Source organism: Panthera onca, chromosome A3 (assembly GCF_046562875.1).
Source record: "Panthera onca isolate mPanOnc1 chromosome A3, mPanOnc1 haplotype 2, whole genome shotgun sequence".
NCBI lineage: Eukaryota > Metazoa > Chordata > Mammalia > Carnivora > Felidae > Panthera > Panthera onca.
Genome location: NC_138341.1, coordinates 53,498,172 through 53,514,550, shown reverse-complemented (window position 1 = coordinate 53,514,550; position 16,379 = coordinate 53,498,172). Strand labels below are relative to the sequence as shown.

General features: G+C 41.7%; 1 protein-coding gene across 4 annotated transcripts in view; it reads left to right on the top strand.

The window, feature by feature from the left end:
- Positions 1-16,379, top strand: part of ANXA4 (annexin A4) — a 161,599-nt gene that overhangs the window by 124,510 nt on the left and 20,710 nt on the right. For 2 of the 4 annotated variants that reach the window (XM_078444581.2, XM_060659372.3), the window contains 4 exons: positions 1,068-1,122; positions 8,304-8,401; positions 9,941-10,028; positions 14,626-14,720. In XM_078444581.2, coding sequence (XP_078300707.1) covers positions 10,016-10,028; positions 14,626-14,720 — 108 coding nt within the window. In that variant the 5' untranslated portion in view covers positions 1,068-1,122; positions 8,304-8,401; positions 9,941-10,015. The remainder of the gene's footprint in view (positions 1-1,067; positions 1,123-8,303; positions 8,402-9,940; positions 10,029-14,625; positions 14,721-16,379) is intronic. The other 2 variants (XM_060659364.3, XM_060659355.3) reach the window with 1 other exon arrangement.

The window sequence follows — 16,379 nt, the reverse complement described above, 5'->3', positions numbered from 1 at the left end:
GTGTGCAGTGAGTGATGGGAGACAAGGAAGAATGGAGCTGAGCCTCAGGAGAGCTGCAAGATAAGAAGTGAAGGTGAACAGACCTGACTCAATTGGTAATAAAATGGGTTAAGCAGGATTTAGTTATTCTCAGGGAATAATTGAAAAGTGCTGCTTGGTAGGGTGGTCTAGGCCAATGCTTTTCAAACTACTGTGCAGACAGGTATTGGGGGAATTTTGTTAAAATGCAGATTCTGGCAGTAGGTGTGGAGTGGGGGCCTGAGACTGCTCCCAGATGATGCCCATGCTTATGGTTCCAGGATGATTCTTTTGAGGATCAGGGAGCTAACAAAATGCTTAGGAAAGAAACCTTTCCCATAGGACTCAGATATGGAAACAGGAAGTCAGTTGGCCTATCCCTCAGAGACCTGCCTATCTATCATGAGGCCAGGACTCGTAGCCTACAATCAAGGCTCTCCTTGCCTTTGAATGACTGAGTACATGTGTGAAGATCTGAGTGACCTTGCTGAAGAGAACCAAACACAAAGCTGAGTGTATAGGGAAGAAGCACCTGTATGTCCTGAGAGAGCGGCAGGGAGAGGTCATCTGGAAATGACAAGTCTAATGTTGGCTGGGCCACTAACCATCATACACACGCACACACACACACACGCACAGAGTGTGGGTTGGAGTGCGATACTTCTCCCTAATGCAGTTGGATTATCTTTTCTCCAAGGAGACACCTCTCCTCCACTAGAGCTTACAGTTCAGAATCCAGGTATGGCTTGAGTACAAGTAATATACTTCATCCTAACAAACAATAGCAATCACTTCTGTAATGTGTTATCTCCAAACAGAAGAGCAGGTAGGGAAGTATTTTGTTGGAGTGATACATTTGCCTGTTTGAGCAGTTTGTCTTTAATTATTACCCTGACCTTTCTATCTTTGGCTAATCAACAGCTGACCTTCTGATGAAAGTGGATGCTATTTCCTAATTGTTTAACTTTGTGTAACTACAAGTTATCCTGTTTAATGATTTTAATGCTACATCTCTCATCACAGTAATTTCCCCTCTGCTTTTATCACAGAGGAACTTCTGCTTGGGTGACTGAACTCTGATCCTGATCTAGAGTCACGGCCATGGTAAGTTGGGGAGTGCCTCACCCTACCTGGTGCCAGGCACAGACAGGTACAGGATGTGTATGCAGGGACTGTTGACTTTACAGAGGATTGTTTGCTTAACAGAGGGGAGAGAGAAGGAAATGAAAAGGCAGTTTCTTTCTTTCCTTTTTTTTTTTTTAAGCACTATTTTAATTCTTTCAGGGGTGGTGAGTAACTTGACCCTGAAAATTAATTCAAAAGATAATCCATTTAATCTGTGTGACATCCTGAGATACAGAAATAAGTTGTAGTTTTATCTCTGTGGGGGTACTACATGTTCATTTTAGGAATTTTCTGCAAATAAAAAAGAAAAAGAAAAACCCCACAGGTTCTACCTTTGGGAGACAAGTGCCATTCACATTTTGGTGTAACCTCATCAGGCTTATCAAGGGTGTTTGTTAGCCATATGGTCTTGTCATCTGCCTCCTGTTTTTGGCTGTGACTGGACTCCTCAGAGTTTCATTATCTGATCTTTGGGACAGGCAGGGAATTGGATCCCTTTGAGAGTTCCACAAAGTTCAATGCTCTTGTGGAAGCTGAGCCTCCTAGCTGCAAATAGGCTCTACCTGAGGCTGGCCATCTGCTCTCCTTCTCCCACCCAAATAAGGTTATCTGAACAGGCAGGTGGTTCTGGTTCCTGGTCTTCTCAGCAGAAATAATAGCAATAGAATCTTACACCTGGAGAGACCCAGAGTTTCCACCAGCGTTAAATGGCCTCCTTTAGGAAGATAGACGTGTAAACTATCTTGAACAAATGGTAATATACTCATAACATTGTTTTACATTAGACATTCTACAATTTTCTTCATCATCTCTGACAGTCAAAACCTTGCCCATATCTACTCCAAATCCCTATGCATTATTTTAAAATTCATTTCCTTTAGGGGTGCCTGGATGGCTCAGTCGGTTAAGCGTCTGACTTTGGCTCAGGTCATGATCTTGCCATTGGTGGGTTCGAGCCCCGCTCTTTGCTGACAGCTCAGAGCCTGGAGCCTGCTTCAGATTCTGTGTCTTCCTACCTCTCTGCCCCTCCCCCACTTGCTCTCTATCTCTCTCTCAGAAATAAATAAACATTAAAAATTTAAAAAAAGAAAGTTTTACGGTGTCCTGACTTTGTGCCAGATGTGGTACTTGGCTCAGGGGACTCAAAGTTAATGGGACAGTCTTTCTGTCTGCAGTAAGCTCACAGGCTTCCGATATGCAAAGCCTGTAACCAAGTGACCTTTTAGTGTGCTTTCCACTCGAGGAAAATTACCTCAGTTGCTCTCATCTTTCCTCCTAGGGCCTGTTTTCCATCATCGCTGTTATTTATTGGACAGATAAAAGATTTTTTAAAGAGTAGGAAAAACACAACATAGTCACAATATTGTAATTCCCAGTTGTTGTCCATCATTTTATTTTAGACCCTACTCACATGTATAATAATTTTCAAACAGTAGTAATAAGCATAAATAACAGTTATGTATTCATTATAATCTTCACTTTGCTAACATGTTTATATTATATTTTGTGGCATATTAAAATCATTTATTCTAGATGGTGGAATTATGGCTGTTTTAATTTTCTTCTTAATTCTTTTTTTTTTAATTTCCCAAATCTCTACAATGACCATATGATACATTTCTAAAAACAAAATGTTTTTGTGTTTATTTTATTTTTGAGAGAGAGAGCATAAGGTGGGGAGGGGCAGAGAGAGAGAGCGAGACACAGAATCCAAAGCAGGCTTCCAAGCTCTGAGCTGTCAGTGCAGAGCCTGATGCGGGACTAGAACCCACGAACCATGAGGTCATGACCTGAGATGAAGTTGAATGCTCAACTGACTGAGCCACCCAGGTGCTCTGAAAATATATTTTAAAGGCTACCAGGGGCACCTAGGTGGCTCAGTCGGTTAAGCGTCCGACTTTGGCTCAGGTCATGATCTCGCGGTCCATGAGTTCGAGTCCCGTGTCGGGCTCTGTGCTGACTGCTCAGAGCCTGGAGCCTGTATCAGATTCTGTGTCTCCCTCTCTCTCTGACCCTCCCCTGTTCATGCTCTGTCTCTGTCTCAAAAATAAATAAACATTAAAAAAAAAATTTTTAAAGCTACCGTATTCAAATATTTAAAAGATTTTTAAAATAGATGTTTAATTTACATATAGTGAAATGCACCACTCTTAAGGTTACTGGTAGATGAGTTTTGACAAATATATGGACCATATAACCTACTCCTCTATCAAGATAGATAGAACAGGGGCACCTGGGTGGCTCAGTTGCTTAAACATCCAACTCTTGATTTCAACTTGGGTCATGATCTCACAGTTTGTAGGACTGAACTCTGCATAGATCTGTGCTGTCAGTGCAGAGCCTGCTTGGAATTCTCTCTATCTCCCTGTCTCTCTGCCCCTCCCCTGCTCATGCCCTCCCTCCCCTCAAAATAAATAAATAAACTTTTTTTTTTTTTAAAGAAGCTAGAACATTTCCTCACTCCAGGAAGTTCATTTATGCTCTTCCTAGTCAGTTCCCATGCTACTTCCACTCCACCCCAGAAATGACCTCTCTTCTGATTATTACCATGGATTAGCTTCAACTGTTCTAGAGCATTCTATTAATGGCATCATAGAATATGTACTCTTTTACGTCTGGCTTCTTTTGCTGGGTGTTATATTTTTGGCAATCCATCCTTGTTGCTGTAAGTATCAGCAGTTTGTTCCTTGATTCCTTTTTTATTGCTGATTAGTATTTGTTGGGGGATCATCATCAAAAAAGACATGACCACTGACTGACCCATAAGCTGGACCTGGCCAATCGAAGGCTCCTCACTCCCTCTCCTGCTTTTGGAATGTGGGTCCCACTTATGCTCCCAGAGGCTGCTCCAAGGATATAGCCCTGAGATGGCAATGTGTTGAAGACAGCTGCACAGTGTATGTGACTGAGCCCATTTAGGACCTCTTTATAAACTTTTAAGATTTGGAGGATGAGTGCAGGGATCAGTTTGTCTTGCTGCAGCCCAAGACGAGCCTCATATGTAAGTTCCTTTTGCTAATGTTAAAAGTGTCACCTACAGACGTGGAGTGGCCTGCCTCTTTCTTCAGTCTCTGCCTGCTCTCTGCCTGTGGGGCTAAGTTTCAGATTATACCCAGAAAGCTCCTGAGGAGGTTGTGAACCTACAATATTCCACTGTATTGTATTCCAGTTTTTGACATTATTACCTTCCTGATTATTGTAATAACAATAATATTTCATTGATTGTGATCTAACACCTGTTTCTAGCTGCTCATTTTTGTTATTCTTTCCTACATCACCCCTGTTTCCTTTGCTGCCACAAGATTCCCTCCTGAGACTCCTTTGGCTTCCCAGAACGGATAATAGTACATTATGCCTTGGAATTTGATCAATACAGTGACTTTAGGGCTAACCAGAACAAATTTTCTCAGCTTATCTTTTTCCGGGAAGAATGAGTCACTAAGAATGTTAATTGATAAGCTGAAACATCTTTGCAAATCCCTCCATCGATTCATCTTGTTAGATATTAGTTTTAATCCCACAGTAACGTCCCTCAGCAATGCAGTTTGTGTTAAAGTCAACTGCAGAGTTTGGGCACCATCCAAAATTTTTTCAATACTGAAGCTCCAAAAGAACCCTGTGGAGTATTTCACTCGGAAAGCTGTCTCATAGTGGAGCCAGCGGCTAAGTTAGGCCATGTTGGAATTTTGACAGCAAATCACCAGTTTGCTTGTTGCTACTGATACACAGTGGAAGAATTAAAGTACCTGTATTCATTTCCTAGGGCTGCCATAACAAAGTCCTGCAAACTGGGTGGCTTAAAATAATAGAAATTGGATGTCTCACAGTTCTGGAGGCCAGAAACCCGAAATCAAGGTGTTGGCATGGCCAGAATCCCTCTAAAACCTGTAGGGGACTCCTTCCTTGCCTCTTTCTAGCTTCTGGTGGTTTGCTGGCAGTCTTAGGCATCCTTTGGCTTGCTGCTGCTTAACTCCTGTGTGTGTCTTCATGTGCCATCTTCTTTTTTTTTTAATCTTTTATTTTTTTTTATGTCTACTTATTTTTGAGAGAGAGAGAGCGAGCATGAGTAGGCAAGGGGCAGAGAGAGAGGTAGACACAGAATCCGAAGCAGGCTCCGGGCTCTGAGCTGTCAGCACAGAGACCAATGTGGGGCTCAAACTCACAAGCCATGAGATTATGACCTGAGCCGAAGTTGGATGCCTAACCAGCTGAGCCACCCAGGTGCCCATGGTTTTTTCTTTTTTCTTTCTTTTTTTTTTATTCCTTCTTCTTATAAGGACACCAATCATATTGGATTAGGGACTCACCCTACTCCAGAATGACCTCATCTTAATTTAATTAATTACATCTGCAATGACCCTATTTCCAAATAAGGATACATTCCGAGATACTGGGGTTAGGACTTCAACATATCTTTTGGGGAGGTTACAATTCAGCCTGTAATAGTGCCCAAGGAAGTTAATTTCATTGGTTTCTACTTCCCTCTGTCAGGTGTATAGAGGGAGGTAACTAAGTATTAGATGCTGATTATGTTAGATATCTAATATATCTAGTATTTTACCTAGGTATCTAGATAAATATAGTAGGTGAAAGCTTGGATTTTCAGCACATAAGGCCCACACTCTCTGGTACCTAAGGCCTTTGGATGGACTTGATGTGAGCCACAGTGATCAAAGTCTGACTTACTAGAGAACCACCCTAAGGGCATAAAAATCTTCTATTCCTTTATTTTTTTTTTAATGTTTATTCATTTTTTTTTGAGAGAGACAGAGCGTAGTGGGGGAGAGGCAGAGAGAGAGGGAGACACAGAATCCAAAGCAGGCTCTAGTCTTTGAGCTGTCAGCATAGAGCTGGATGAAGGGCTTGAACTCACAACTGCGAAATCATGACCTGAGCTGAAGTCGAACGCTTAACCGACTGAGCCACCCAGGCACCGCCTCTATCCCTTTAGATGGTTGATGTTATACCTTTGGATCAAGTTAAATCATCAGAGAGCCTTAGATATATTCTACGCTGTTTTTGCTACCTGTACAAATGCTCTATTCTGGATTTTGCTTTGGCATCATTGCCACATAAGCTTACATTAAGAGATATTATCAGAAATAGATATAAGAATCTCACTCTTCTATTTAGTGTAGAGATGTTGTTGAAGTCATATATTTTTTTTAACGTTTATTTATTTTTGAGACAGAGAGAGACAGAGCATGAACAGGGGAGGGTCAGAGAGAGGGAGACACAGAATCTGAAACAGGCCCCAGGCTCCGAGCTGTCAGCACAGAGCCCGATGCGGGGCTCGAACTCACGGACCGCGAGATCATGACCTGAGCCGAAGTCGGCCGCTTAACCGACTGAGCCACCCAGGTGCCCCGAAGTCATATTTAATAATAGTGGTGATGATGATAGCCATTGAGTTTGAGTTTTTGTTTTAGGGTATTCTGTTTGCTGGACTCTGTGCTAAGTGCTTTGTTATATTATTCTGCTTCATTATTACAACAACTGTGTGAGTGGATATCATTATTCTTAATGTACAGGTGAGAAAAATAAAACTTCCCCTATAGACAACATAGCTAGAAAGGGTTGAAGCCAAGACTCAAAGCCAGGTCTATCCCCACTCCGATGTCTGTGTCCCCTCCTACTAAGCTTTACTACCTCTCACTGTAGCCCACGGTGTCTCCTTTGCAAAGTACCCACAAATGAAATCTCCCCCAATATTAGAATTCCCTTTATAGTGTTTGTGACCCCCAGAATGATGTAAAAGAGACAGAACTGTCTCCATGAATATTAGATTTTACTGGATCATGGGCACAAGGCTATGGGTACATTTTAACCAAGGCTTATATGAGATGTAATACCCTTCTCCCTTTGCAGTAATTCATATCATCTCCCTGTTCTGTTGCCTCCCATCACCATAACATCCTACCACCATTTAACAAAAGGGGCATTATCAGGAAAGTCAGGAAAACTAGACTTACTATGTGACCTGAGCCCTAAATTTAGCCTTGGCTATCTCTTCTTACCCTCAGCTTGTGAGCTCTTAGCATCTTAAAAGCACATAGCACCAGTTAAGGACAAAGGAAGGTATTTATCTCAGTGTAAACTCTATTGACATCTGGGCACCAAGAATATCACTTAGGGGTGCCTGGGTGGCTCATTCCGTTGAGAGGCTGACTCTTGGGTTTGGCTCAGGTCATGATCTCATGGTTCATGAGATAGAGCCCCACGTCCTGCTTGGGATTCTTTTTCTCTTTCCCTCTTTCTCTGCCCCTCCTCTGCTTGCATGCATGCTCTCTCTCTCAAAATAAATAAATATACATTTTTTAATTAAAAAAAAAGAATATCACTTAGATCCTTCTCCATTGCAATCTAAGCCAATCAAATGCACACCATAATGGCAGAACACCTGACAGATTAACTAAAGGAAAGGAGATGAGGCAGAACAATTTTAGTGCTGTTATGAATAATTAGGTCATTTAAAAATTATTGCACTTATTTATTTTGAGAGAGAGAGCAAGTGGGAGAGTAGCAAAGAGACTGGAAGAGAGAATATCTGAAGCAGGTTCCACACCATCAGGCTCTGCACCAGAGTCTGATGCAGGACCTGAACCCACAAACTATGAGATCATGACCTGAGCCGAAACCAAGAGTCATACATTTAAGCAGCTGAGCCACCGAGGCACCCTAATTAGGTCATTTTTTTTTTTTTTTTTTTTTTTTTAATTTTTGGGACAGAGAGAGACAGAGCATGAACGGGGGAGGGGCAGAGAGAGAGGGAGACACAGAATCGGAAACAGGCTCCAGGCTCCGAGCCATCAGCCCAGAGTCCGACGCGGGGCTCGAACTCACGGACCGCGAGATCGTGACCTGGCTGAAGTCGGACGCTTAACCGACTGCGCCACCCAGGCGCCCCTAATTAGGTCATTTTTAAAGAAAAGAAAACAGAATTCAGAATATCAAAATATAGGTTGCTAAAGGCCTTTATAATGCTTAGTGTCAGACACAGAGGGAAAGATATATTTAAAACCAAAGCTAGTTTGATTCTACCCCTTACTGCTAAATCAGGGAGCCCAGAGAGCTCTAGTAATGCAGATGTCCTCTCTGTAAACTCAGTACAAAGAGAAGCTGAGCGTTTCTTGGACAACTGGTCTCTTTTCCTTTTATAGACCCAGTGAGTCTCATTGCCGATTACAATTCCCTCTTACTTTGGCTTCTGTGCAGAAAAATCTGTGGCTTCCCTCTAACAACTACACAGGCTCTTAAGGTTTGCATTGTTTTCCTTCCCACCTCCCTAGTTTTACCTTAGTTTTCTGTGTTTTATACCCTGTCACTGAATTTCCACAACTACTTATTTATTTTTTATATTTAGTTATATGTATTTCTTTACACTACCTTCCACCACATAAATCACATATAAATACATCAGTAAATACATTCACAATATCCAGGGCACCTTGATCTTAATCAGTAAATTATCTCTAAATCATAGTCCAACTGAGATGGTCCCTACTGGTCATTAGCCTATGTTTTGTTTGCTGATGTTTTTAGTTTTTAATTTTTATTTGAAGAGGGTCAGGCTAACTAATTTTTATTTTTTATGTATTTATTTTAAAAAATTCCAGTATAATTAACATACAGTGTTACATTTGTTTCAGGTGTACAATATAGTGATTCAACAATTCTTTACTCAGTACTCATAATAATGAGTACTCTTAATCCCCTTCACCTATTTCCCCCATCCCCCCCCCCCCACCTCCCCTTTGGTAACCATCAGTTTGTTCTCTAGAGTTAAGATTCTGTTTTTTTGTTCATTCATTTGTTTTGTTTCTTAAATTCCACATGTGAGTGGCATCTATAGTATTTGTCTTTCTCTGACTGACTTACTTAACATAATACTGTCTAGATCCATGCTGCAAATGGCAAGCTTTCATTCCTTTTTTATAGCTGAGTAACATTCCATTGCATTATATATACCACATCTTTTTTATCCATTCATCTATATGGATGGACACTTCGGTTGATTCCATATCTTGGCTATTGTAAATAATGCTGCAGTAAACATAGGGTGCATATATCTTTTTCAATTAATATTCTCATTCTTTGGATAAATACCAGTAGTGGAATTACTGGATCATATGGTAGTTATATTTTTACTTTTTTGAAGAACCTCCAAACTATCTTCCACAGGGGCTGCACCAGTTTGCATTTCCATCAGCAGCAATGAGGGTTCTTTTTTCTCTACATCCTCACCAACACTTGTTGTTTCTTGTGTTCTTAATTTTAGCCATTCTGATAGGTGTGAGGTGATAGCTTGTTTTGGTTTTGATTTGCATTTCCCTAATGATGAGTGATGTTGAGCATCTTTTCTTGTGTTTGTTGGCCATACATATGTCTTATTTGGGAAAATGTCTATTCATGTCTTCTGCCCATTTTTAATTGGATTTATTGGTGTTCTGTTTTTGTTTTTTGTTGTTGTTTTTTTGTTTTTGTTTTTTTTTTTTTTTTTGGTGTTGAGTTGAATAAACAATGTATATTTTTTGGATATTAACCCCTTAATAGACATATCATTTGCAAATATCTTCTCCCATTCAGTGGGTTGTGGCTTTGTTTTATTGGTGGTTTCCTTCACTGTGCAAAAGCTTTTTATTTCGGTGCAGTCCCAGTAGTTTAATTTTGCCTCATCTCTCACGCTCACTGCCGTATCCCCAGCAGCTAGAATAGTGTCTGACCCATGGTAGGTGCTCAGCAGGTGTGTGCTGAATGAGATGATGGCTCTCAGTCACATCTTTCTCTGTGTGCTCAGGCATCCAAAGGAGGCACCGTCAAAGCTGCTTCAGGATTCAGTGCCACTGAAGATGCCCAAACCCTGAGGAAGGCCATGAAGGGGCTTGGTAAGTGTCCCATGGGGGTAAACGCTCTCTTGTGTGTTGTATATCACAGAGTCACAGAAAGGGTGCTGTGACCACTGGCAAAAAAAAATGAGTAGGTCTCTAAGAAAATACAGTGGGAACAAGTTGGCTTTTCAAGACAAATGGGACAGGAGGACATTAATTACTCACTTATATTACAGAATTTAACATTTAAGGCACTCATTCTGGATTGCCCCAATTATTTAAATCTGTTTTGCATTACAGCCATATGAATCTATATGTAAAACTTCAGAAATGTATTTGTTTTCCAATTAGTGCTGTATATGTACAGTGTCGTAAGGTTTACAAAGCACTTTCACAAATATTATTTCAATGGGTATACACAACAACCCAGTAATTTAGTGAAAGCGGCTATTGCTATTGTTATTTTCACCCCATTTCACAGATGTAAAACTGAGACCCAGAGAAGTTAAGTCGCCTAAGAAGTGAAACGAAGCCACAGCAGGCAGAGGCCTCTGGTGGGTGTAGTCATGTGGGCATACCGCAGGCTGCCCTGGGTTAGCCTCTTGCCTGGGTGGACATTTGGCCAGAGAAGTGCCCATGGTTTGTAGCTGCTATTATAATCTCCTTGAGATATTTGGATAAAAACATTTGGTCACACAACTTTATTTCCCAATTTTTCTCCTCCCAAACAGCTCATTTTAGTTAGCCCCAGTGTTACTAACAGTAACAGCGACAACAACAATAATAGAGAATATTTATTAAATTCTACTATGCATCAGACACAATGCATTACATAGATTATCTACAAACACATTATGGGGAATATAACAATCAACAGTTTGTTTTACTGACGGGAAGTTGAGAGTTAGAGAGGTTAGCTAATGTGCCCAACATCTCGGAGCTAGTAAGTGTTAGAGTCAGGATTCTAGGCAATTCCAGGCAGTCAGACCTAGGCAGTCTGACTCCAGAGCTGTAGTTTACGTCACTATACTATCCTGCTGCCCTCCTCTGAACAGATTGTTGTTCTGAATCTAACGTCCTTCTCATTTTCCCTTCTTCATAAATAAGATGGAAGATGTCCATGGCCCATCCTTCTTCCATGTTATCCTGCTTCTTTGGTATATAGCAAGAACACTGTAGTTCAGAATGTGGACCACATGGCATTCAGAATTCTCAAAATAAAAGTCAGGAGACATTTGATAGCCAATTCTTGTCAGTGTCTGCTGTGTGGGCCAATGCAAGGCAGACAGTTGGAGGAGACAAGCATTTTAAAACCTAGTCCAGGGGCGCCTGGGTGGCTCAGTCAGTTAAGCCTCTGACTTTAGCTCAGGTCATGATCTCAGTTAGTGGGTTCGAGCCCCGCATCAGACTCTCTGCTGTCAGCACAGAGCCCCTTCAGTCCCCCTCTCACTCTGTCCCTCCCCCACTCGTTCCCTCCCGCGCTCTCTCTCTCTCAAATGAGTAAGTCATAACTTAAAAAAAAAAAAAAAAGAACCTAGTCAGCTAGTCCATGGATGCTAGATGGGTAAGGCATGCATGGAAACAACTATAATAATATGATAATAGCTATCACAATATGATAGTGATAGGAGGGGTGCAAATAAGATCCCATTAGGTTAAGAAAGGAGATCACATTTAATTTGGGAGCATCAGGCAAAACTTCTTGGAGGATGCAGAATTTGAGAGGGACTTTGGGAGATAAGTTGTTTCAGTAGAGATAAGAGAGAATGTGTTTCGGGTGAGTGGAATAGCATAAGCAAAGGGCATGGGGTGAGTGTGAGCACTGTCCCATTTTCCAATTTAGCTGAGGCTTAGGGCGAGTCACAGTAAATACACAGAAAGGTGGCTTGTGGCAGGAGGTACTTGCAAAGCAGGAGGTGGCTGCTACCAAAGGGAGGTCCTGGGGTTGCTACTGAGAAGACCATCTGTAGAATCATAGGCTTGGGGGGGATGGCCCAAAGGCACTGGCCAGGAAACCAGTGTCACAATCATGACACTACGTGGAACAGTTAGGGAGACATACAAACCAGTAGACTGAGAATGAAGGAGGTCAGGAGAAAGGAGTGTAGTAGAGTCGGATCAAGTATAATAATTGAAGAGCTAAGTCTGTGAATTTGGCTGCCTGGTATCCTTTCGTGTGGATAGTTACAATAGTGAATGGGATATTGCAGAAAATCTCAAATGCCAGACTGCCATTCCTGTAGTAAATCCAGCAGACAGTGGGGGGCCCTTGTGTACTCCTGAGCAGGGGAGAGACACCATCAGAGTTTTTCTTTATAGGAAAATGAATCTGACAAGACTTTGGAAAGACCAATTAGGAGGGAGGTAAGAATACCAGTTAGCAGACTTTGCAGTTGTCTAAGACCCTAAAATCCTGAATTGGAGTGGTAGTGGTAGGAATCAAAGAGGGGGCAGATGCAAAAAAGATTTTAGAGTTAGATTTTGTATGTCTTGGCAAGAAATTTGAATGTGGAGGATGAGAGGGCAGTAAAAAAAAAAAAAAAAAAAAAAAAGCTATGGGGTGCCTGGGTGGCTGACTCTTGATTTCATTTCTGCTTAGGTCATGATTTCACAGTTTATGGGGTTGAGTCCCACCTCAGGCTTGGTGCTGAGCATGGAATCTGCTTGAGATTCTCTCTCTGCCTCTGCCCTTCTCTCCTGCTTGTGCACTTGCTCCTTTCTCTCCCTCTCAAAATTAAAAAAAAATAAAAAAAAAAAATCAAAGCTGTTTTGAGGGTTCAAACTTGACTGACTGAAAGAAGAAAAATGGTGTTTTTTACAGAAACAGGGGTGGGCATAAAATGGACCTTTTCCCACTGAAAGTTCTGAAGGAGAACAGGATGATTGTATGTACTATACCTGTTCTCCTTCTCCTTCTTCTCCTCCTCCTCCTCCTCCTCCTCCCCCTCCTCCTCCGCCGCCACCACCTTCTTCTTCTTCCTTCTTCTTCTTCTTCCTTCTTCTTCCTTTTAAGAGAACAGAAAGTAGGTCCCTAAGATGTGTAAACAAAGTTTTACAGCTTCCTCCCTATAGCTTGCACTTTTCTGGATCTCTAATCTTGCAAAGAATGACTCTGATAAATCTATATTTTTTCATTTCTCTCTGAAATATCCCAATAGAAGTTCTTCTCTAGTCCATCACAACTCCCCATACAGGATGAACCATGGGGAAGCAGAAAACTCACCCAACATACATGAACATCTAGCTGTTACTAAGACGAGGCACCAGTTTTGAAAAATCAGAATAAAGCACCCCCCCCCCCCCCGACCTGTCTCCCCTGGTAAAAGCTGCTTCAAGAAACAGGCAGGCAAAATTTAAGCCATTGAAAACTTGTAATTCTCATTATAAAGTTTTGGTAGGATATCGCATGGTGGGAACTCATCAGCAGTTATAAAAAGGGAACCATCTGAGGTCAGGAAAGAGAGCTTTGAAATGAAAAACACATTTATGGATCTCTAAGTACAGTGCATTCAATGAGCAACCCATAAAACCCTGCACGTGCCAGGTGAAATAGGTGAAGGGGATTAAGAGTGCACTAGTGATGAGCACTCACTGATGTATGGAAGTGTTGAATCACTATATTGTACACCTGAAACTAATGTCATACTATATGTTAATTATACTGAAATTAAAAAAAAAAAAAACTGCAAAGTGCTGAGTGAGAGTCTGAATTGTTTCCAAACTCAGAGGAAATGATAACAAGATTAAAGATAAGGAGAGAAGGGGCAACTGGGTGACTCAGTCACTTAAGCTTCCAAGCTCAGCTCAGGATATGATCTTTTGGTTTGTGAGTTCAAGCCCCATGTCTGGCTGTGCACTGACAATGTGGAGCCTACTTGGGATTCTCTTTCCCTCTCTCTCTGCCCCTCCCCCACCTGCACATGCGTGCGCTCGCTCTCTCAAAATAAATAAACTTTTTTAAAAAATGAGGAGAGAAAAGGCAAGGACATAGAAGATCCAGGAGAACCAAAGACATGAAGAGAATTGCAGAGGAGGGGGAAAAGCCCGATCCCAGTCAGCATTTAGTGAATATTTAGTAACTGTGGGGCATTGTGCTAAGGAAGTCACGTGCTTGTTTTATTGACCACTTGCAGCAGCTCTGTAAGGGAAAGTGCTATGATCACTTACATTTACGGGTAAGGAAACTAATGCTCAGACAAGTTAGCTTCTTTGTTCAGTGGTAAAAAGTTGATTAAAGGAGGGCTAAGACTCACATCTAGTGTCTGGTTCCCCCAAAAAATAGACAAACCTACTGAACAAGGACCTCTTTTCTTTTTTTTTTTTTTAATTTTTTTTTTAACATTTATTTATTTTTGAGACAGAGAGAGACAGAGCATGAACGGGGGAGGGTCAGAGAGAGAGGGAGACACAGAATCTGAAGCAGGCTCCAGGCTCTGAGCCGTCAGCCCAGAGCCCGACGCGGGGCTCGAACTCACAGACCGCGAGATCGTGACCTGAGCTGAAGTCGGACGCTTAACCGACTGAGCCACCCAGGCACCCCAGGACCTCTTTTCTTAAAAAGGTGTAAGTTCGGGTAACGCCAGTGTCCTCGCAGGAACCTGTTTTCTCATTCCTCTCTCAAAGCACCTCACTCACTGTCCCCGCTCTCTGCCAGGCACCGACGAAGATGCCATCATCAGCGTCCTTGCCTACCGCAGCACGGCCCAGCGCCAGGAAATCAGGACGGCCTATAAGACCACCATCGGCAGGGTAGGCCGCAGCCTCTCCGGGTCTCTTCCCGATCTAGATTCTTGAAGTGGCCTTGTGTTTTCAAAAGGTGGACCCTTGCCTCATTTAAAGATGTTCTTAAGAAAAAACAGTTTCAGCATGTTACCTCCACTGTCCTTAGCCAGGAGTGATTTCTGGGAGCCCTTGGTTCCCAGAGCTCAAGCCAACCTTGGTGTCTTCCCACCCAGCCTCTTGTAGGGACTTGGTTGCTCGGTGGATTCCACCACCGCCCTTGTGAGCCAGGCAGGGCTGAGCCTCCAGCGTTGCTTTCCTGATCCTGGTCAGCCTTCTTTTAGGCCACGGTGGATAAAGCAGTATTTAAATCTAGTTTGTTTTGAATACGCTCTCCTAGGATTTAGTCTGTTTTGACTCTTCCACATAAACCCATCATTCCTTTGATGATTCTCAGTTGGGGGACACCCCCTCAAATTCTAGAATGGGGTTGTGACTATGTATATAATTTGTTAGCTTATGGATTCACGGGGTGTTCACTCACGCCTTCTGGTTTGAATCCTGCACCCCCGGGGGACCCTATTTCAAACTCTTGTTTTCAATAACTCACCAGAGCCATTCCACCCAATCTTTCCTCATCACTGAAAACCTGTCTGTGTGGTGAATCTTTTTACTGAGTGAGGAAATGTTATCAATGAGTGTTCTAGGTCTCAGAGTACAGTAACTCTGATAAAAATTTCTATCCTGGAGAACCTTACAGCCAGACTGCAGCTGTTTCTCGAAGACTGGCCCTAAGCTCCTGGCTGGGACAGAGCTGGCTCAGCATTCCCCAGCACATCTGCAAGCAAACTTTGGCTGGGACCCCAGTAGGGAGTGGGATTATTCATAGCTCAGACTATCTTTTGAGCATTTGAAACTCTTCTCCATCCCAGTCCTTTAATGACCATAAACGAGTGTGAACATGCATGTAATGCGTGAACTGGAATAGTTAGCCTCAGAACTAAGCTAATCTGATGACAATTTGTTAAGATGACCAGCATTAATGAGTTGAGCCCTAATTTATTTGTTCATTTATTCATTCACTATGTGTGGATGTGACCTAAAAATATGCACAAGAGATTGAAATATAGGGAGGGCTGTGCAGTCAGGTTTGTGAGAATCAGAGATCTGACTTAAACGGTATCTCAGCTCCTTATTTTGGTTGATCTTGAGCAGGGTCTTAAACTCTCCGACCTGTTCTAGGAGGAAATGTAAATGAACATCTTTAGAATTTGGTCCTTTGTCCAAAGAATTACATTTCTTTTTAGGAATTGAATCTTAAGAAATAATCATGAATGATCCCAAAGATATAGCTAAATGCGTGTGTACATAATGGCACAAAAATAGAAACAAGGGACTGATTAAATAAATTATATTGCATCTACATATAGAAATTTCAGCAGCTGTTAAAAATGTCATACGTGATTATTGACTTGGAAATATATTCAAAGTATATTGCTGAGTGAATACATTTAAGTCAGTGTCTACAGACTTTTTGATCTCAAGACCCTTTTACACTCTTATTGAGGACTTTTTTTGTTTTTGTGGAATATATCTATTGATATTTACCATACTAAAAATTAAAACTGAGGCATTAAAAATATGTATTTGTTAATTTATTTAAAAAACAATACATATATTACATATTAA